This window comes from Schistocerca piceifrons, chromosome 4 (assembly GCF_021461385.2).
Source record: "Schistocerca piceifrons isolate TAMUIC-IGC-003096 chromosome 4, iqSchPice1.1, whole genome shotgun sequence".
Lineage (NCBI taxonomy): Eukaryota > Metazoa > Arthropoda > Insecta > Orthoptera > Acrididae > Schistocerca > Schistocerca piceifrons.
Window position 1 is genome coordinate 389,825,346 of NC_060141.1, and position 23,409 is coordinate 389,848,754.

The 23,409-nt window shown below is 45.8% G+C and overlaps 1 protein-coding gene across 3 annotated transcripts in view; it reads right to left on the reverse strand.

Annotated features, from left to right (window-relative positions):
• The window catches only part of LOC124796256 (ETS-like protein pointed), an 820,436-nt gene that overhangs the window by 223,009 nt on the left and 574,018 nt on the right, over positions 1-23,409 (reverse strand). Inside the window, exon 1 of one of the 3 annotated variants that reach the window (XM_047260362.1) lies at positions 2,029-2,183. The exons of the other annotated variants lie outside the window; for them this stretch is intronic. Coding sequence (XP_047116318.1) covers positions 2,029-2,068 — 40 coding nt within the window. The 5' untranslated portion in view covers positions 2,069-2,183. Of the gene's footprint in view, positions 1-2,028; positions 2,184-23,409 lie in introns of those variants that run through there. 3 annotated transcript variants of the gene reach the window in all.

Genomic DNA, 23,409 nt, shown 5'->3' on the forward strand with positions numbered 1-23,409 from the left:
AGCTGCGGCTGCGGCCGCCCTCGCTGCGCCGTGCGGCTGCCGCACGCCACGCCACGCCATGCCATGCCACGGCGTCGACCACCGCCGCCGCCTAGGCCAAAAACTGCCCGCACTCCCGCCGCCGCCGGCGCTGCCGCGCACCGGCCACTTCGCGGCGTCCACAGGCTTTCGGCGGAAGCGCTCAGCACAGCCGACCGGCCAGATGTTCTACTCGCCGCTTTCGCAACCGGGCCTGTGGGGATTTTCCGTACGCATCCACGCTGATGGGTGACCAGCGCACCACGCTATGGGCTACGTGCCGTGTGCGGAGCTAGGCACTGCTGCAGATGCTCTGAACAGCAAGTTTTCTCTCAGTGGAAAAGAGGATCTACCAATCACAAGGCTTTGACAACGTTTAGCTCTGTTACTGCCGTACAGCGGCATCTCGACTAGCAACAATACACCTCATCCGTAAGTACTTTCAGTCGTGGTACTATTCCAGCAGGTATTGCACACTAATGGTTTACTTAAAACCGATACGGCCAACAGTTACAAATTCATCACTTAACTAATAGCCTACATTGTGATAGATAATTTCTATCACCCAGCAGAAACAAATAATAATAATAATACCGTGTGACTTCTAGGTACACGCACACTACCTCACTTTATCTATTTTGGTTCCCATTATTTCTACATACCGATCAATCCCAAATGGTTTACGCTATTATGAGGGGCTCACTTTAAAAACGGTATTTGCACAATCTAAGCCGGCCGCGGTGGCCGTGCGGTTCTAGGCGCTCCAGTCCGGAGCCACGCTGTTGCTACGGTCGCAGGTTCGAATCCTGCCTCGGGCATGAGTGTATGTGATGTCCTTAGGTTAGTTAGGTTTAAGTAGTTCTAAGTTCTAGGGGACTGATGACCACAGCAGTTGAGTCTCATAGTGCTCAGAGCCATTTGAACCATTTTGCACAATCTACAAAAATGTTATCACACTTTCAGAAGCACAAAGTTTTCTCGCGCGGGTGTACGGCAGCGAGAAGAAGAACGAAACAGCAGAGCTCTGTATAAAATATGTCATGGCAGCAACCATCTTCAATAACGCAAACTGTAGTGAAGCCACGTAATCCGACAGCGCATTGGGCACTATAATATACCGGGTCACCGATTCTTTACAAAAGCACTGGAAATAAAGAGAGACATATGTGACGCATGAAGTGCAGGTTCGACAATGATAACAAACAAAACTTTATCGTACAGGCAACACATTTCAAAAACAAGTAAAAAAAAATATGTTGTACCGTAACAGCCAAGATGCTGACTACAGTTTCCGTGTTCTCCTTTCTTGTACAAAGTACAAGTGTTGAATACATCTGAAGAAAGCCCCTCATACGAAACAGTTTTGAAGGACTGACGCTGTGTACGGCCTACATCTGCACAGTATTGTTGAAAGTAGGAGTGGGAGAATGTGGTTGGCAATGAATGAGATAAGCTGTCAACCCAAGGAATACAACGCAGTCACACAGAGCTGATGACGTGTTTCGTGGAAGACACATCATGGTAAAAGGACCAAACACAACGAGTGTCAACAAACGCTAGACAAAGTCCACATGTGATTCAGACGTCTTGAAATTGCGACGGGTGTATAAAAGAAAAATAAAGGAAAAAGAAAATTGGCACGTCACATAAATTTTACAACGCCTCACATAAATCATAGAACGCACAAGCACACTATAATTTCCAACGCATCCGTCCTGGGGCTGAATGTAACGCAGCAAGGACAGAACACCACTACGCCATCAAGCTTCGCACACGCCGCGCCGTCGGCTTCGCTCAGCTTCCGCGCACCAGCACCGAACACACGAGCGCCATGTGTCACTACGAAAACAGCGCGCGCGACCTTTAAACGGCGGCGTCAGCCGGTCTTTCCGAAGCGTAAGGAAAAAAGGGAGAAGCCGAAAACGGCTGGCGGCACACGTGCGGAGTTGCGGCTTCCGTGGCGCGGCACGTGTCCGCCGAGGCATCTGTCGCCGTCGTCTCGAGTCTCACCTCTAGGCCTGGCGAACGACTTCATCGTTTTAATTCCCATGCTGCGGCTGTGCGTGTCCGGCTCATGCGATGCGTAGCTGCCGGTAGAGGTCGACGAGGTTGACCCACATGCCGGCCGTGGAGAGGTCCGCTCGGCAGCGCGCTCCGCGGCAGACTGGCGGCGCGGCGGCGGCTACCGCCAGCGCCCGCCCCCAGCCGCCGCCGTGAATGGGCTGCAGCGCTCAGTACCTGGCGCCGCCGTGGGGAGGCGCGACGTAACGCTGGCCGCACCACGCCGCGCCGGGCTGCAGCCCATTCAGATGTGCTGCGCCTTTGGGCCGCTGCCTTCCCGCTGCTCGCACTCCGCGGGGGAGCCTGCCGCCACTCACAGCGGACGTAAGGATGCGGTCATCCTTGCCGGGACTGCTCATTACAGGCGTACCACAACAGTCGCTTCTTGTTGCTGCTGCCACTGTTGTTGTTTGCGATAAAGGTGTACGGCGATGATTCATCTTTTGGGCCACCCATCATTCGTCTCAGTGGTCTGACGACTCACCAGTGCCAACCTCTTCATCTAAGAGTAGCAGTTGCACCCAACGTCCTCGATTATTTGTCAGATGTGAAACGCGACCGATGAAGAGTTCATGCAAGAGAATAACTAACGAGAACGTACAAAACTGGTACTGCTTTCGTGGCCACTTCTTGAGAAAGTGCCTGTTGCCTTCTGTCTTGCGCTCTTAGGCCGATGTTTGTTCCATGATTTTTCTGACGTTTCTCCAGCACGAGTGACTGGCATTCTCAAACCTTCATCCTCCACTGCTGGTGGTGGACCGAGTCGAGCTCACGACTGCCAGTCTCTCGTGCTGAAGAAACGTCTCAAAAACCTTCAAATAAATGTCGGCTGAAGAACCCGAGACAGAGGCCAACAGGCAATTTGTGAAGTTTTATCAATGCCGGCTACTCGTGCTGGCAAAAACTTCAGAAAAATCATCGATCAAACGTCGGATACAGCGAACAAGTATTGAATCGAATTGGCGAAAAATGAAATTTATGGCACAGCTTGACTAAAACAAGGAATCGTTTAATGAGACGGGTCCTGAGGCATCAAGGAATCGTCAGTTTGGTAATGGAAGTGGGTGGGAGGAGGGACACCTATACTCGAGTACAGGTAACAGACTGAAATGGATGTACATTACGATGCGACGAAGAGGCTTGATTAGGATGGACTATCGCGGAGAACTGTATCAAACCAGACTTAAGACCACCACCACCACCACCACCACCACCACCACCGACGACGACGACGACGACGACGACGACGAACGTCAATCTCTGCCTACCCTTAGAGTTTTTACCTCCTACAACTTCCACAAGAATCACGGAAGCTATTTCTTGATGTCGTAATACATGTCCTATTCTGCCTTAGGTTACGTTTATGCTGCAACCTATGGGTAGAGGATAGGCGCGTTTCCATCTGCCACGAAGGACAATACTACACTCTAATCCAACCGCTGCTTCGAAGTTCTCCTTGATTTTGAAAAGTTCAGGCAAGCAGGAAGCTGATAACTACCATGGTACGAATGCGTATCAACCGTGATTCAACTCTTTCCTACCTACTTCCGATGAGCATCAAGGACATCCCTTTCTGCGTGTCAGAAGAAAAACAAAGAGGTGTAAACTGTTTGTTGTTTTCCTGCAGTTTCTTCAAAGCTCGATAAACTCATTTACTACGAAACATTCAGAAACGTAAGGTGTCCTTTCCAACAACTGCTTCTGTGTTGTTATGTGATGAATATCTTCAGATATACAAAGCCTCTTTTCTCACGCCCGGGTTCCCGGGTTCGATTCCCGGCGGGGTCAGGGATTTTCTCTGCCTCGTGATGGCTGGGTGTTGTGTGCTGTCCTTAGGTTAGCAATACTCTATCATGGTTCGCAGAAATGTATAGTGAGCAGTTTCTTTTGTAGAGTAACTGCATTTTCGCATTAACCTAATAATGAGACCTCTCTACGCAGGCAGTAGTGTTTGGTGTGGGTCTAGAAGATAATTTCTGGGGTGAGAACTACAACAGACAATTGTAAACAAATTCTTATTTCAGCTGTTTTTGAACGGACAACTATCTCGGACCAGTGGCATTACAATCTCTTCTTATTGAATAATATTAGGTGTAATAGTTTGTAGAAATTAGTTCCTTTCTATCTAATTTATCGTGTTGATTCAGTAAAATATCAGGACGAAAATCTACATGTGGTAAATGTAGTAACTACCGAACTGTGGATAAAAACTCATCGCATAATTTCGAAAGACCTCTAGACAGATTCTTCGAGGGAAAACAGAGCGACGTGATGCAGTTGAGACACGGGACTTGCACTCACAACGGAATGGTCCATGACATTTTGGAAGCAGGAAGCATACACAGAAACAAATGCACTGTCAAAATTGTAGCTGCTAAGGCGCACTGTGAGTATGTAAAAAAATTAAAGTTATTAATTTCTACCGCATGAAGAACCACTTATAACAGCAGTTTGTACAGCCCTTCATGCCCAGTGCGCGGATTGGCGGATAAGCGGACTCAGCCGTGACAAGAAGTCCAAATCACACACGTGAATTTTAAGCACATAAACCGTACCAAAAATGTTCATATAATAACCGTTTTGAGAAACTTGCAGTTCATATGGACAGCTATGATGGAAACTGACAGTGCAGAAAAGACGGAAGTTAAACAATTCTGTTCCACAAATAAATTTGAAGTGACAAAGAGCTGTTGCAAATTATATTGCCCGAGAATTTTCTGAAAAATGCTTTACACTGTTGAAATTTTTTTTTATCGAAGGGCTGAATCACACTATTAGTTCCTGGTGGAATCAGAATTATATACACACATCAAAAAAGTTTTGCATCACCCCAGTTCCCAGAACTTCTGAAGATAGACGTTGACTGGATATTTTATCACAGACACAGTCCCTTTGAGTGCTCAGAGATGTCACTAAACCCGCCCAAAGATTTCCAGTCATTCCACTAGGACGGAGGTACACGGCTCGTGTTGTCTGTTGTTCAACCATGCCTAGACAGTCAATACCGCGGTTCGATCGCATCCGCATGGTTACTTTGTGCCAGGAAGGGCTCTCAACAAGGGAAGTGTCCAGGCGTCTCTGAGTGAACCAAAGCGATATTGTTCGGACATGGAGGAAATACAGAGAGACAGGAACTGTCGATGACATGCCTCGCTCAGGCAGCTAAGGGCTACTACTGCAGTGGATGACCGCTACCTACAGACGATGGCTCGGAGGAACTCTGACAGCAACGCCACCATGTTGAATAATGCTTTTCGTGCACCCACAGTACGTCAAGTTACGACTCAAACTGTGCGCATGATGCGCAACTTCACTCCTAACGTTCATGGCGAGGTCCATCGCTGCAACAACGACACCATGCAGGGCGGTACAGATGGGCCCAGCAACATGCCGAATGGACCGCTCAGGATTGGCATCACGTTCTCTCCGCCGATGAGTGTCGCAAATGCCTTCAACCAGACAATCGGCGGAGAAGTGTATGGAAGCAACCCGGTCAAGCTGAACGCCTTAGACACACTGTCCAGCGTGTCCAGCTAGATGGAGTTCCCTTCTGTTTTGGGGTGGCATTATGTGGGATCGACGTACGCCGCTGGTGGCCATGGAAGGCGCCGTACGGTACGGGAAAGCCAACGTCCGACCAATAGTGCAACCATATCGGCAGCATATTAACGAGGCATTCGTCTTCATGGACGACAATTAGCGCCACCATCGTGCACATGACTTCCTTCAGGATAACGACATCGCTCGACTAGAGTGACCAGTATGTTCTCCAGACCTGAACTCTATCGAACATGCCTGGGATTGATTGAAAAGGACTGTTTTTTGGACGACGTGACCTACCAACCACTCTGAGGGATCTACGCCGAATCGCCGTTGAGGAGTAGGACAATCTGGACCAACAGTGCCTTGATGAACTTGTGGATAGAATGCCACAACGAATACGGGCATGCATCAGTGCAAGAGGACGTGCTACTGGGTATTAGAGGTACTGTTATGTACAGCAGTCTGGACCACCCCCTCTGAAGATCTCGCTGTATGGTGGTCCAACAATCAATGTGTTGTTTTGATGAGCAATAAAAAGGGCGGAAATGATGTTTATGTTGATCTCTATTCCAATTTTCTGTACAGGATCCGGAATTCTCGGAACCGAGAGGATGCAGAACTTTTTTTGATGTGTGTGTATTTCGTCGTCCTCGTAATGACAGGGATGTCGTTATGTCCAGGCCAAAAGACCAACAAAAGCAAGACATTATTGCCCGCAAATGGTAAGAGGACATTTCGAATATAAGATTGACCATTATTCTCTTCCATTTTTTCCAGATTTTTGCTAAGTCGCCGCGCGGAGTGGCTGCGCAGTTTGAGACGCCAAGTCAACGAATGCGTGGCCTCTCCTGCCGGAGATTCGCGTCCACTCTCGGGCGTGTGTGTTAGTTTAAGTAGTGTGTAAGTCTAGGGACCGATGACAGCAGTTTGGTTCCTTAGGAATTGACACACATTTGAACATTTGCTAAGTTGATAACAAGATTTTTGCAAGTAAACAGTTCTTTATTTTTTGTTTTTGGTCCTAATTTGCGTTGATGTTCGTGAAAACAGAGAGAAAGCTGTGGAAACAGTAATGCACTGATACTTACTACTGGCACTGTTGTACACGAATGTCATAGCAATATACGAATGTGATAGCAGTCATCGATTACACAAGCGATTCTCTCTCTCTCTCTCTCTCTCTCTCTCTCTCTCTCTCTCTCTCTCTCTCTTTCACTCGAAATGATAAATGGCTTTATACACAGCATCTTAGGAGATAACAAGAAGCTTCATTTTACGTCAGCTATGGATTTCTCTGTAGTATTATTTATTGACATCTCATCGACACGTTTACCTCAAGTAAACTCCGTAATTTTGCGACTTCCTTTTCCTTATAATTTCCTTAACCTGTTTAACCACGTCGGAGATCCCTGGAATCAGTAATGTTCAGCTCATTTGAAATTCAGAGCGCCCAGTGTCGTGAACCTTCCTCGGTAATGGCGCATTGACTCTCACGTGCAGTGCGAGACCTTTCGAATAGTTTGTAATATTTCTCGTTATGCAGCCATCATATTCAGGCACCTGAAGCTCTTCTTAGAGCAGTTGAGGTGGCAGCAGTGGAAGATTATGTCATGTGGTGTGAGGTACCGATGACAGATGGTTTGTTCGGCACGGATATCGTGAGAAAGACCGCCTAGATTGTGGTCTTTCTCCGCGATCGGCTGCTGCTTTCTGAAGATGCATGCCAAATTTATAATCTTCTGTTATTAATGCTAAAGAAACTAAACAGTGAATATATTAGTATTTCATGTAAAAGTATCTCTCAACAGCAGGCTATCATTCCATTATTTCAAAAGCGTTAAATACCATCAGTATAAAAAAATAGAAAAATGAAAAGGCAGACGAAGCACTTCGGAAATCTTCGGATCGCGCCTTTGATGGCGGGCGGAGTGGTCCGGCTATAAGATCAGAGCTGGTTCGGCAGTGGCGGAGGACAGACGTGTTGTCTGCTGCGGTCGGTATCAGTTAAGACTTAATTAGCAATGTCTATGTGTAAATCAGAGCTGGTTCGGCAGCCTCGGGGGACAGACATGTTGTCTGCCGCGGTCGGTGTCAATTAAAATTTTATTAGCAATTTTTGGTTATGTGGACATGTAATTGAGAACAGTATGATAGTAATCACGCAGATACGCAGTTCAGTGTTTTGTTCGTATGAAAGTGTGAAGATTGGAGATTATTTGTGACTCATAAAGTGGAATATAACTGTACAGTTTCTCGTATTCTGCTAATAAAAAGCGAGTGGCATCCAGTATAAACAAACCAATTGGCAATTTATTTATAAAATCTCAGTTCCTCACTGAGAGTTTATTATAGACACAAGATAGCGGATTAACGACCTACGTGCTGCTTTCTTCGAAGAGTGGTGGAAGGAAATAGACACCTTACCCGTACTGCAATCTTGGTAGAAGTGGGATCTGTGACACGTCATCTGTGGTAACACAGAGGAGGCATGAAGGAGAGCAATTTTCCAGAGAAGGGTTTCGTCAAACGCACGTATATATCTCACCCGCTTCTCCCTGCCTCTTTTTCAATTTGCTCTAAGTTTTTCTTTCAGACTTTTGCGAGTTTCAGTTTGTCGCGCATTTAGTACTTTGTGTACATCTTTCTTCCACTTGTACAATTCATGTTCAGATTTTACGATATCAAACCGGCTTTGCACAATGCTCGAATTTAAACGTTTTCCCCCTATTTCGTTCAACCAAAAATTTGACAGTCTTATTTCTCGCTGAGAGTTATTACTGTGGATGTTTTCTTTAGGCTTGAAAGGTATCGTGTTTTTGTTCTGGACTTCAATTAGCTCAACAATCATCGTTAGAGCCACAGTTCGCGGAATCGCTCCATTTACTTCCTGTTTCTTCTGATGTTTCCACAGTTTCTAACGGAATGCCGACATTATTTGAATGAACGTCCAAGAAATTAACTAATAAATAACACATAAGTAGGCGTTCATTGCAGTGAGTCTTAGCAGGTAAAATTTTGACACTGGATCTTTCGGTGCATTTTTCCTGCATAAAAAATGTCATGGTTAGTTTCAATATGTCGGATTGGACAGTCCCCTTTTCACTTCCGCTATCCAGTTTCCTATGGATTCCGCAAATCGCTTAAGCCAAATGCCGGAATGGTTTATTGGTAAAGGACAAGGTTGATATTCTTGCTCTATCAAAGATTGTGCTTCGTCTCCAATGACCTCGTCGTCGACGAGACATTAAAACCTAATCTTCGTTCTTTGGAGAGAACATCTGTTCTGCTTGCCGCGATTTCAGATATGGCACTTCGCAATCTCTTGCTGTCTTGTGTTTTCCTGTTTAGTTCATTGGTTTCCTGCCTCAACTGTTTGTTAGTTAGTTGATGTCTTCTTCTTCCTCTCCCAGTCGTTCCCTTTATCATCCATTTAGTTCCTCGCTTGTGTGTCTCGCTTGTTTAACTGCAGGTCACGAACTGGTTGTGGTGTTATAAACGCATCTGAAATATAGATGTGGTAGTTTTTATTAACACTATAATTTAAAAGTGTGTACCATACCGGCGCTCGGACCCAGAACCTTGCCTTCTGCGGGAAATGCTCTTACAGACTTTTTTTATGCAACATAAAGGACATTTGTCTTTAGCATTGATATTACCTAAACCTATTCCTTAAGACAATGAGAAAAAAAGTAAAAAAAATTGCCAAATTCTTCCATAAGTTTCCTCCGTTGAAGTCTATGGTGCATTGTCGTGAGGAACTCTCATCGGTCCTGTTCACTTCTTTTTTTTTTTTCGTTCCCCGGAATTTAATATACGGTGTGACCTTTTAGCCAATTCACTGCGTTTCTCTCTATTTTGGGAAAAGGGGCATAGTTGGTTGAAGAAGACCGCTGTTGTCATGCTATGAGGTGCAGTCCCTTTGATGCTCGACACCATCGTTCTGTTTGTGGTCCATATTGCTCTTGCGTTTGCACATGTAAATCTGTGCTCCTCACTGTCTATAGCGGTACATGGGGAACACAAGGGTTAGCCGGTGAGGTGTACTGTGTATAGTTTGGAATCAGTTGGAATTTTCGAATTGACCGTGGTGTATGAACTGGACTCTCACTCTTGTGGGTAAATGTCTGTTATGAATCTTGTTCCATATTCCTTGCTAGTTTGTGGTCTTCTATTTACCTTCTATCATGTTCTCATCTTTGTGATCCATTAATTTATACTGTAATTGATTTACGTATGTTAGTTTCTATCGGGCGTTGTCAGTTACATACACAGAAGTGACAAAAGTCATGAGGTAGCGACATGCATGTATACAGATAGCGGTAGTATCGTGTACTCAAGGTATAGAAGGCAGCGTATTGGCGGGGCTGGCATTTGTACTCAGGTTTCCGACGTGATTATAGCCGCACGACGGGACTAACAGACTTTGAAAGCTAAACGGTAGTTGGAGCTAGACGCATGGGACATTCCATTTCGGAAATCGTTAATGTGTGCAATATTCTCAGATCCACAGAGTCAAGAGTGTGCCGAGAATTCCAAATTTCAGGCATTATCTCTCACCACTGACAACGCAGTGGCCGACAACCTTCGTTTAACGACCGAGAGCAGTGAAATTTGCGTAGTGTTGTCAGTGCTGATAGACTGAGAGATACGACGAACTTATCCGTATGGACAGTTTGGTGAAATCTGATGATGATGGGCTATGGTATCAGACGACATCGCCTGCAGTGTCTCTCCTGGCTCGTAACCACGTAGGTCGGACTCTAAACGGATGGAAAACCATGGAGTAGGAGTAGAAGATGATTCAAGTTTAACGTTCCGTCAACAACGAGGTCATTAAAGACGGAGCACAAGATCGGATTAGGGAAGAATTGGGAAGGGACTCGGCCGTATCCTTTCCAAGGAATCCTCCAGATATCTGCCTGAAGCGACTTAGGGAAATCGCGGAAATTAGAAACAAGGATGGCCGGACGCGGGTTTGAAACTTCGTCCTCCCGAATGCGAGTCCAGTATCGTAACCATTGCACCATCTCGCTCGGTGATTCGATTTCAGCTGGTAAGAGCTGGTGGTAGGGGGGAGGTGTGCGCAGACTACACAAAGCCATGGACCCAAGTTGTTAACAAGGCACTGTGCCAACTGCCGGTGGCTCTAGAATTGTGTGGGCTGTGCTTACATGGAATGGACTGCGTCCTGTGGTCCACCTGAACCGATCATTGAATGGAAATAGGTATGCGGTCAATCACGGAATTCATGTTCCCAAAGAACGATGTAACGATGCGCCATGTCACCAGGTCATATTGTCTGCGAATGTTTTGAAATACGTTCTGGACAGTTCAAGCGAATGATTTGGTCAGATCGTCCGACATCAACTCCATCGGTCATTTTACGGGACATAATCGAGAGGTCAGTTCGTGCACAAAATCCTGCACAGGCAACACATTCACAATTACATACGGCTACGAAGGCAGCAAGGCTCAATATTTCTGTAGAGGACTTCCAGCGACATGTTGAGGTCATGCCACGTCGAGTTGCTGCAGTGCGCTGGGAAAAAAGAGGTTCGACAAAATACTAGGGGGTACGCTACGACTTCTGTCACCTGTTTATAATTGTATGCGAAGAGAAAGTACTTTAAATGACAGCAATCCGTTCGTTATATGGTTAATGTTGATAAGTTGAGAAGGCTTGCCAGTGGTATCTCATTTAGTAAACGTGCGGTGAGGCTAGGAGGCGTATTTCTCCACTCTTAAGCATGTTGCCGATGTACAAGACCACTGGTCTGTAGTGGACGTCGGTGAGGCTGAACCGCCTTTTTTTAGTTGCTAGCGTCAGCCTGTTTTATTGTACTTTAAAAATAGGACCACAGGTTGTAAAGTGACCTAGCGCCGACATAATTCTTTTGGCGGTGTTGCGGGGTGGTGAGAGGACACGGGCCACGTAATTAATTTTAGGTATTAGAAAGACATTCACTAACTTTATTTCTTGTAATTCGTCGACTGAGCTATGCAGGCACGATTCACGCTCATATCTCACGGTTTTAATCTGCCCGACTCCGTTAATCTCGTTGAGCTGGCAGTCGCGGCTGGCTGCCGCCCGCCCTGGCCGCCTCAGCGGTGAATGAGCGAGCGCGTGAAGTGCCCGGCGCGGAGGAGCAGCATCCGGGCCCGGGCGCGGACAGACGGGCCCGCACGTTCAGGTATTCACGGGCCGCACTCGCCCCTCCTAGCTCCCGGCACACCGGCGGCCTTCCCTCCAACGTTCATTGTCCCGGAGTGGCCCATCACTAAGCAGACGCACTCCTCACAGTAATCGATTATACGACCACATATAATTATCTTATTGGCTATCTTTTTTTGTATTTCGCTTCCAAGCCGCTGCAGTACACAAACTGAATACGAGCCTGAGATGATAACAATAAAAAAATATAAGAGCGCTTATATATTCTTTCACAGATGAGTGCTCTGCGGCAACTGCGCCGTGTGAGAATCTTCCTTCCCGTTTTAACTCTTCGTTCGGGTCGGACCACATTTAAATTTTTATGGGCAGCTTGAGAAAAATACGAACAGACCCTTACATTTGGCTAAATTCTGTTAGCCCTCCTCCCCCAATCTGGTAAAGTTTCTATAAATGGTGGCACTATTCGTAGCCTTCGAAGTGGTGTCTGTAATGGAGGAGAGTTCCAAGCAGAGTTGCTTTTGGCGGAAAACTAGAGCATCGCAGATATTCATAGGCGCTTCCAGAATGTATACGGAGACCTTGCAGTGAACAAAAGTACGGTATATCGTTGGGTGAGGTGTCTGTCATCATCGCAGCACGGTCGCGCAAACCTCTGTGATCTCCTGCGTGCCGACCGCCGTGACTTCTGTAATGATAGAACGTGCGGACACTCTCATTCGAGGTTGGGGCTTGTTTTGGGGAAGGAGACCAGACAGCGTGGTCATCGGTCTCATCGGATTAGGGAAGGACGCGATAGGAAGTCGGCCGTGCCCTTTCAGAGGAACCATTCCGGCATTTACCTGGAGCGATTTAGGGAAATCACGGAAAACCTAAATCAGGATGGCCGGCGCGGGACTGAACCGTCGTCCTCCCGAATGCGAGTCCAGTGTGCTAGCCACTGCGCCACCTCGCTCGGTCTCTCATTCGAAGTGATCGACTGATTACAATCAAAGACCTCACTGTTCAACTGGACATCTCTATTGGTATTTCAAATGTTAAAATATGTATTAGGTCATCGGTACTTACACACTACTTAAACTAACTTATGCTACGAAAACACACACACACACACACACACACACACACACACACACACACACACACACACGTCCGAGGGAAGACTCGAACCTCCGGCGGGAGGGGCGGCGCAGTCCGCGACATGGTGCCCTAAACCGCGCGGCCACTCCGCGCGGCTCTTTGGTAGTTCTGACACACTCGTCCACCAGTTGGGGCACTCAAGAAATGTGGTACCTTGCCGCTAACATAAGGCCATGAAGAGTAGCCATGAACAATCTGTTCAAAATTCCTTGCATGTGACTTTTCTTCTCGAACATTGTGACAGGCGATGGAACACATGTTCATCACTTCGAAGCGGAAATCAAACGGCTATCCAAGGAGTGACACCTGTCAGAAGAGAAACCTCAAGGCCGCACCCTCAGCCAATAAAGTTATAGCGACGATCTTCTGAGACTATGAAGGGCTTATTCTATTTGATGTCCTCCCTCATGGTGGAACGATAAACTCTGAAGTATATGGCGCACCCTCACGAAGTTGACTTCAGCGTGTTCGGAGCCAGCAAAATGCAAACGATCTTCTCCTTCTCCGTGACAACGCAAGGCCTCAAACAAGTCTGCTTACCAGAAGGAAGCTCACAAAATTTCACTGTACTGTTCTTCCCTGTCCACCCTATAGCCCAGATCTCTCATCTTCCGACTTCCATCTGTTTGGCCCAACGAAGGATGCCTTCCATGGCAAGCAGTACATGGATCAAGGGGAAGTTACTGATGCAGCAAAGACGTTGGCACCGACGTCGACCAGCACAGTGGTTCAATGCGTGCTTCTGCCTTCTGAAAATATGTATTACACGACTCACTGAACGCCTCTCGTATATAACATGAACAACAAGGGCACCGAAACACTTCTCTGGGCACATCTGAAGCTACTTCTACATCTCTCTACGACTACATCCAAGAACACAAGCTGTGTACTTTCTAATAATAAATTCTGAATCCGGTCATAACTTCGCTCCATATTCCGTATGGTCATACTTTCAGCAACAAACATATTCATGGGCCTGAGTCAAATGCTTTTCGGAAGTCAAGAAATACTACCTTGATCGTCGTGTGAGGTAAGCCCAAGTCATGAGTGGGCTAGGAAGGTAGAGGCCATGGATTCGGATACAAGTTCGCTATGCGATAAAAAAAATAGTTTTTTGCGGACTAGAGGTGGAGACGATGGCTGGGAGCGAGCAGCGAGCAGCAGCAGTTAACAAAGAGTGGCCGGAGGACGCACCTGCCGTGGCGGCGGCAGCGGCGCAGTGCGTGGGAGGGCGCAGGCGCGGGCGCTACCCTGCCGCCGCCGGAAGTATCTTAACTCGCTGTAACTCGACCTTGCACCCCGGCCCCGCTCACAGCGAAGCATGCCCGCCCGCCTCTCTCCAATTTAAATACGTCGCCAAGCGGTGCGTATGCTTCCGCACCACCCTGCGGTCTATGTGCCCGTGTCTCTCCAGTTAACACAGTGTACGTCTGGGCCGTTACTTGCTATCTCGGAGAGTGGACTGTGTGCGCGATTTCACTAGTCTCTAATGCATCTACTTACATATTCTTGTCACAGGCCTAGCACAGGCGGACAGCAACTACCAAGCATGTATGAGCTCAAACTATACATCTGTTGGAAAGATGGTAAAAATTTAACGTCGCGTGAACGTAGATGCCATACAAGACGGAGCACTGTGCACCTAGAGATTGAGAAAATGGGACTGTTACCGCCTCGGAGAAAGAAATGGTTTAAATAAACCACAGAAACTTAAATGAGGATGGCTGGATAAGGATTACATGTGTTTCCTCCAGAATACAAGCCAATAGTCTTCGGAGTGCGCGCATCCGCTGTTCAGTTTATAAACCAGGAATAGTACCCTTGTTGTGTCGTTTGATCGCTCGTTCAGTCATTCATTCGTCTGTCATGTAACCCTAGGTTTCTAGGTATGTGTCTGGGACGTACCCCTCATTGCCAACTGGAAGTACTATCATATTCTGTACTAAGGGCAAGTTCGAGAACATTTTTCCCCACAAGCTATGTGTCATTTTGCGACCTCCTCCTCCTCCCCCCCAACTCCAAGCGGGCTCTTCATAAAACCTTTAAAAAACTCTAAATACAGTGGTCGTGAAAGTGAGTTGTTGTTTGTTTTAAAATAAGTACTACACAGACGTTTCCCTCTAACAGAATTTAAAAAAAAATTGCGTCCAGTGCTAAATATTACGAGAAGTAACCATTTATATTTAAGGTAAACCCTGAGATCTTTAACAGCTTTTACTGAATAAAATTCTGTTATTATCTACCCCGCAACGTAGGAGGATCACATTTAATAGTGAAAACTGACACTGTGGAACTATGTGACAACACAAGGAAAAGCTTTCCAGTAAACATGGGTCTGCAAACAAGCTGTTTGCGAGAAAATTATGCATGTGCCACCACGCAGCATTGTCCTAGTTAGTACAGAACTACCTGAAACGAAACCTTTCCAGTAAGTCCCCATTTAATTGGACTCCAGTTTCACCCTAGAACTACCTTACCTTGCCCAACGTTGGTGAATGTGGTACGTGCATGGTACACCACAGGGACATTTTGTTACTGACTTTTAACGCCAATACGGTCCAAGACGGATAGGTAGAATACAGCATGTACCTTGACCTTCAAGGCCATCTGATCTCAATTCTTTAGATTTTTCTGTCTGTGTTCATCTCAAAAGTGAAGTGTAAAGCACTACCGCTGATACGGCTGAAGAACTGGAGCAGTGAATTGCACACTTTTGTCAACCTTTACGCTGAGATCCTGGGACACGAGTGCAACGTGCTGGAGTAACATTTTGTTCCTTGTCGAGGTAAGCCCTAGGCAAAATTTGAGCCCGATTGGATGAGGATACAACTACGAAGTATTCATATTTTATACCGAAATATTTCAGTAGCCCACGTCCGCAATTATTTCGCCAACGGCTCTTTCGCTGGCCCATGTTCATTGGAATATGTTTGCTGTAGCGAATACTATCGTTTCCTTTCAATCGCGTCAGTTTACGCTACTAATTAAAAATGTTCAAATGTGTGTGAATGCCTAAGGGACCAAACGCTTTAGGCCGTCGGTCCCTAGACTTACACACAACTTAAATTAACTTATTCTAAGAACAACGTACACACCCATGCCCGAGAGGGGACTCGGACCTCCGGCGGGAGGGGCCGCGCAGTACGTGACATGACGCCTCAAACCGCGCGGCGCTACTAATTACTTTTTACCCTATATACACACATTTTGTACACTCAGCCTGGCGGCCCAAGCGGCTGCTTGCATCGCTTGGGCCTTTCATGCCCTTGTCTACCCTCACGTCTGGCAGAACCGAAGTCCATTTAGCGTACTGAATTTAGTATGTGGCTCAGGACGCCAAGTTCCTATCTGTTCTGTCAGAGAGACAGAACTACTACATTATTCACTTTGTGTCCCGATACAGTCTAAAATGATCCCGTCGGCAAAATGTCGAATAAAAATTACGATTTATCCAGAAGAAAGATCCATGCGCTGTGCACACGAAGGCAACTACGTCTAGAAGTACAAAGCTTTCTGTCAGAACATCAGCGTTTGTACTTCCCGACATGAAGTGGAAAGATCCAGCCAAACTGGTGTGACGTGAAAAGCGTGAATTTTAGGACGTCGAAGATCAACTGCGAAGTTACACCTTAGAAACTGTTCTACTGATCGCACTTGTGAACTATTGCGGCACTCGTATCCCTATTCCGAAGGGACAATATGGACATCAGTAAAGGAGCACCGGAAGTATAAAAATCTACCACCTTTTACAATATGAAGGTGTCGCATAAATGTTTACGCTTTTTCGATAACGAGATGGAAGAGGCGCAAAATGATTAATATTTACTTGCTTCATTTCCGAGTGGAACAAGAAAGGATAATATTTAGATAGCTTTCTTCTTCTGCACATAACGTATAGTGGACTCTTAGCTTTGTGCGAAGACTACAAGCAAACAAAATTTGCTGCACAGTTCTCAATACAATGAAGTAATCCTGCATTTAGCTATTTAAGTGCACGCTACAAAATAGGAACTTTCAACTTTTAACGCGCGACGGAAACCAAGGTTATAGAAGATCAAAACGGGAAAACTTTCAGTTTTTTCCGTTACTTCATAATGTATCAACATAAAGAAGGAGCATATATCGCTGGAATGTGGTCTCTTAAGTATCGAGTTCGATGTATACTCCAGAAAATGAACGTTGTACACAGAGACGAAGCGATAGTGCCACCAGTTACTTATTTCTTTTCTTCGTTTCCATTTATGTTGCCGCCACCGGGAATGCAAGGATTAGACTCCTCGCAGTTGCCGCAAATGTGTTCCTCATCCTTTCACAGGTATAAATGTTCGTGAACAAATTTAAAACATGGGAACCACGGCACTCCGAATAAGGGCTGATTCACACAGGGGAACAGCGTTCCAGAAGCTCCGAAAGTGGAGGCATGAATACGAATGCGGCGACGAACGAATGTCTCCGGATGTAGCAAGTGTCAAATAGCCCGGGTGTCCCTGCCGGTAGGTGGGTCAAGAACCTTTGCATTGTTGCGACGAGGCAGGTAGGGAGACCGTCTTCATTCATCCCGTCCCCCGACACGCTGCGAAGTGGAGTGTCCACAAGCGCGCTCGGCACAGGCCCCTACACGTACATTTGCAGCGTCGCAGCTATTACGCGATTGCAGATATTTGTAGTAAGTTTGTTACGTTATGACAAGCTGTTTTGGGAGCCTGCAGTATAGTAGCGTTCGGTGGCGGGCGGCATGTGGCCTGCCGTATGCGTCATAGGCCCGCCTGTTGCTAAGGCGGACCGTGAAAATGCTCACTGTGGTGCGTACTAAAATCACTTATTCACCTCACCTAAAAAACTAAATAACTACGTTAAATATTAGCTATTTTATTCCAAATTTGGTACATGACCTTTTGTTATTCAGACGAGCTTTGTGTCGAAATTTGATACCGCTACCTATAATAGTCTCAGAGACATAAAAAACCTATTAAAAAGTACTTAACCGACACTTAAAATAAATTCAGATAGTAATAACAACAGTTTATATTTCTTTTGTTATTTGAAAACAGTAATAACATTCTTAGTGTGATGATTTAATTTATAAAGATTTTCGGTTCTAAACTTTCGATAAATTTTCATTCGTGATGGAAATAACAGTTTAAAAGTTAATATTTATATTTTGTGTTAGGGTGAGAGTAAATGAGAGTGAGTGTGAGTATGTATGTGGGACATACGTCAAATTTCAATTCTATATTGTATTACACCTTACGTAACTAGCAAGTGTTACGCCACCAGAATGTCATGAAAAACTGTGAATCCCCCTAACTGGCGGATGATGTATGTCTATGAGCGTTTGCTTTTGTAATAAGGCAGCCAGAAAGGTAGTAAGAGGATAATGAGTTCTAAAGTATATTTCAAGCATGGTTTTCTCTTACTTTTTCGTTTCGTTTGGTTCGGTGGAACATTTTGTTAATACTTGCAGCATGAAACGACGTAGATGCATCTGCGGATGTTGATTGGAGTGAAGTAGTTTGAGCGCGAATATATCATGAAAGATTAATGTGATTGGCTGTTCGTTTTGATCAACCAAAGACAGGAAAGTCTTTCCCGCGCACTGGGATGAGTTATACGTCCTGAAAGCAATGGCAGGCAATCAGTTAGTCAGTCAGTCAATCAGTCGTGGACTAGCTGCCGGACGAGGTCATGTTAGACGTGTCCAAAAAAATTATTTGTAAAATGAAGAAAAGACTGTTATACCGCGTTTGGTTTGTATCGCCGTGCAAGTAGATGCAATTACGAACAGTTCTGAGAAGTTTGGGAGATTTTGGAGTGTTTGTTGTAGAGAAAACTGCGTGTTAAACTGTCGGCCTCTGTAAAGAATTCTGCGTGGCGTGTTCAGTATGCACTTACAGAACATTTTTGGCGAGCATCTTCATTTGAAGAATCCACTGAAAAGGACCTAGTGTGAAATTCATTTCGTAGCAGAGTATTGACTGTATTAATCTCGTAATATTTCCGGTTGGACTTTCTGGCTGTCTTGCGTGTGACATAAGCTGCATGAACTAGTAGTGGATGTGCTATCGACGTAAATGTGGGCTTGTTGACACCATAGCTAAATGTACATGTGTGACTAGGGCCTCCAGTCGAGTAGACCGTCGCCGGGTGCAGGTCTTTCGAGTTGACGCCACTTCGGCGACTTACGCGTCGATGGGGATGAAATAATGACGATTAAGACAACACAACACCCGGTCCCTGAGCGGAGAAAATCTCCGACCCAGCCAGGAATCGAACCCGGGCTCTTAAGATTGACATTCTGTCGCGCTGACCACTCCGCTACCGGGGGCGGACACACCACAGCTAAAAGACAATACAAAAACATTTTCAGTTAAGGAAGGAAGGAAGCATCCCCTTCTGCTCGTTATTACTAGAGATTTTCAGGTTTATTTTGTTACCTGAGTTACGTGGACTGTGCAATCGTAAGTATGGACGATGGTTTTGTTCAACGCTGCTTTTAACATCGTCTGCATAATACCTACGAATGCAGAGTAACGGATGGTGAACGAAGGCTATATACTGAGGTAGGTGGGCATTAATTTTGCAGCTTGCTTCACTCAGTGCTAGCGATCATAGTGTCGAACCTGCTCCGCCGCACATTGTAATAACGGCTACGTTCAACCAGCCTCAACTTGTGGTCATATTACTGTCTTACAGAGAAATGGAATAACATAGACCGAACGAGGCACGATGATGGTTACTTTACTTTTAAACTGACGTGCAAACAGCCAGTTCCCGTATTTTTCTGCAAAATATTCTTTTTTATCTATACACCAAGTTCAAAAATGTCTAATTATAGCAGTAAAAACAAAGTTTCTTAGTGAATACATAGTTTGTTGCAGTAGCGGGCAACATATGGTAAACTGAAATGTTTTCGTTCATACGTGTGCGTGAAATAGACCTACATCAGCAGCTCTCAGTAACTTCGCGCTCTCTTCTTTGAATGTTTATCATAAATATTCAGAATGGCTTGGCTCTGAGCTCTATGGGACTTAACATCTGAGGTCATCAGTCCGCTAGAACTTAGAACTACTTAAACCTAACTAACCTAAGGACATCACACACATCCACGCCCGAGGCAGGATTCGAACCTGCGACCGTAGCGGTCTCGCGGTTCCGGACTGAAGCGCCTAGAACTGTATTCAGAATGAATACGGCAAAATACTAGAGAATGGTAACTCACCTTTAATTTAAAAGACATTCCTTTATTACGTTGCTTCCGAGGCGAATTTGCACTATGCAACCTGTAGTGCAGGTGAAGATTAGGAGTCAGATCTGCATTTGCCTAAATGCATGGAAGACCATTCAGAAACCAAACTCAGGCTGGTTGGTGTTCCGGACAAAGACTCGTCAATCCGCCGCTTCGATTCGACCCCGGTCAGACTCACCTCTCCGTCTAGGAAGCTGCGAGTTAACGTCGCAACCAGATCATTTTTGACTGTTTGTGAAAGGCTGACAGATGGGTAGGACAATTCTGAGAATTGCAACTCTTCAACAGCGACAGGTTGGTAGCCCCCAAGATACACCTCCCTTGATTATCAGCGACGCCAAGTCTTACCATTTACAGATATACGTTACGGGAACTCGGCTATTCGCAAAGAAACTCCACAACGGGGACGGATCGCTTCGTACGAGGCATATTTCAAGCATCTTTCCGATGTAAAGTGCTCGGCTGAGTCACGTCTCCTGAAGTGTGGGCGCGCCGCATTCATACAGCGATATGGGGAAGGCAGCGGGGCGGGCAGGCCGCTCACTTGGCCGGCGGCCAGCGGCGCGTCGGCTGAGCGGCCTAACACGCAGGCGCAGAGAAGCGTCACGGAGTACGTGCTGCTATTAGCAGTGGCCGGCTGGCCGACACCTGGCGAAGCGCGAGGCAGACGCGTGACGGCGCGCGCATTCCGATGGCGGGGGCGGGGGCCTGGGCCCAGGCCGCGTCTCGCAGTATTCGCTACTTTGGAACGGAATCGTCGGTGCCGCATCTTTGCCGCCCGACAAATGCAGGAGAGAGGGAGGGAGGGGGGGGGGGGGTAATGTCCGACAGAGTGGCAACACTTTGCTTCCGAGATCAAAAGCACAGAACAGTCTCGTCATTACCAGTACCTCCTTGCACTTGGCATCAGTCTCGCGTAGCCGATGACGTATGTCACGTGCTGTGAGCTGGCGCGATGAGTGTATTGGGGGACTCGACAATTGTCTGTGCGGAATCTATAGTTACATTCATATCTAGATCCCTTTCGTTGCCAATGTGACTTCTCAAACAGCTGTGCCAGAACTGTTCGGACGTTGCTGTGGTAGAAATCTGTCCTCAAAGGACAAATTGTATCAACTGTAAACATAACCCTGTGTTACCTTTACAGCACTACCTGTCTACAATGAAAAAGGAAGACGTAGATTACGAAGACGTAAACCAGATGCAAACGTGGAACATTTCACCGTCAAAAAATTACCTGGTTATTTCGTGAGAGCATACGACGAACACACGAGGAACTGCTGCATTGGAAGCGTCGATACAGGCACATACTGTATCTATTCTCAAAGGCAGCCGCTACGAGAAACATTCATCTCGTGGCAATGACAAGAACTGGACCTTTGATCACCATCGAAACATTTTTTCTTGAGACGTGTCCTATTTTTTCTGCGGCACCCAGTAAACTGATGGACACGTTTCGCCCGAAAAATAATCGATAAGGTATGAATATAAATGCTGGCGAGAACAAGGAAGTGGCACGGGCAGTAAAATGTCTTGGCTACTGAAACATACGATCGCCTTACCTGTGATGCGTCGGACCTTAAGGCAAGACATTTCATTTCATAAACAACAAGTTCACAGAAAAAATTGTGGAGTATGGACAAGCACTGCCTGAGTTTCTCAATATTAGTGTTCCCTTGGCCTCTTATTCCTAGGGCTTCAAGTCACGAGCACATGTAAGAAATTGGCTCTGGTACTGGTTCTGCGATTCCTTGACCAAGAGACATCAGGCATCGGAAGACGCTACGTAAGCAGAGGTGTGTGATGACGTGCCGGTGTTTCCCTCAGTAAATCCCAAACAATCTAGCTTCTATCTGCCCGTACTTTACGAATTAACTGGTAAACATAAGACTAGAGCTTACTTATACCCGAACAAAATTTGTTCAGGTTAAGAGCAATAATGTGAATAAAAGAAAAATCAGTATCAAATGGTAACAATAAAAAATGGTCTATATATCGAATCGGTATTCTGGAAGAGGACAGCAGGGAACTTTAGACTTTTTAAATATTTTATGTACTATCTGACGTTTGACGCTCCAGTTTGCCTCATCAGATGATTAATTCAATATCGACAAGAACAGGCGTTGACACGACTAAACCACTTTATTCCAACAGAGAGTTTTAACACCGATAGAAAAATAAACAAGGGCAGGGCATACATATCAAACAGAAGAACTGACGTAAATATGACTGGTACGTTTTCATTACCTACACATCATAGTGTTTCACGGCGACTGAATCAAGTCACATTTTCACTGTTAATTCTTATCTATTATCACCGACCACAGAAATATGAGAATTTTGAAATACTTTAATGGACGACATATTGAACTTTCCGACTGTATTACGTTGACAATTACGTTAACTTATACCTTTAAATCATTAAAATAAATTCACTGAACGTAACCGTGTCCCATGCTTTAGTCACATTATTAATAAAGTAAAAAAACGGTGCATTAAGAAAACGTTCTTTACGAAAATGCGAGAGGGGACCTGTTGTAGGATGGAGTTGCGGAGATGGAGCGAGGTGAATGATAAGAAGTAAGAAATTACCCTACCGCTAACGTCCTATGAATCAACAGTTCTCTTGATGCTCCAACTTCCTAACAAACACATATCTCATGTAGCAATTAACGCAACTGTTTATCGTTCAAGAAAAAAATGGCTCTGAGCACTATGGGACTTAACATCTGTGGTCATCAGTCCCCTAGAACTTAGAACTACTTGAACCTAACTAACCTAAGGACATCACACACATCCATGCCCGAGACAGGATTCGAACCTGCGACAGTAGCGGTCACGCGGTTCCAGACTGAAGCGCCTAGAACCGCACGGCCACACCGGCCGGCTATCGTTCAAGAATGGCGCAACAGATGTATGAGCAAAAAAAAGTAAGAAAAAGGCCATCTCAGACGAAAGAGAATTTCATTACACTCGTGTAATATCACCTGATACTGGGTGAATCGGCAGTAAACGTGCACCAGCCCAGCGGTGGACTGCTCATCCGCTAGGAAATTGTGAAAGGAAGCCATGAATTTACGCCGCAGAATTCCAACACTACAACTGACAAACAGCCGTCCCAAGACTTTCAAGACATTAAAAGCAAGTTTTTCAATTGCCTCTAGCGCTCTTGGTTACGCTTTAAACAGACAACGGCGTAATGGATGGCAAGGAAGTTAACTACTGTAATCTT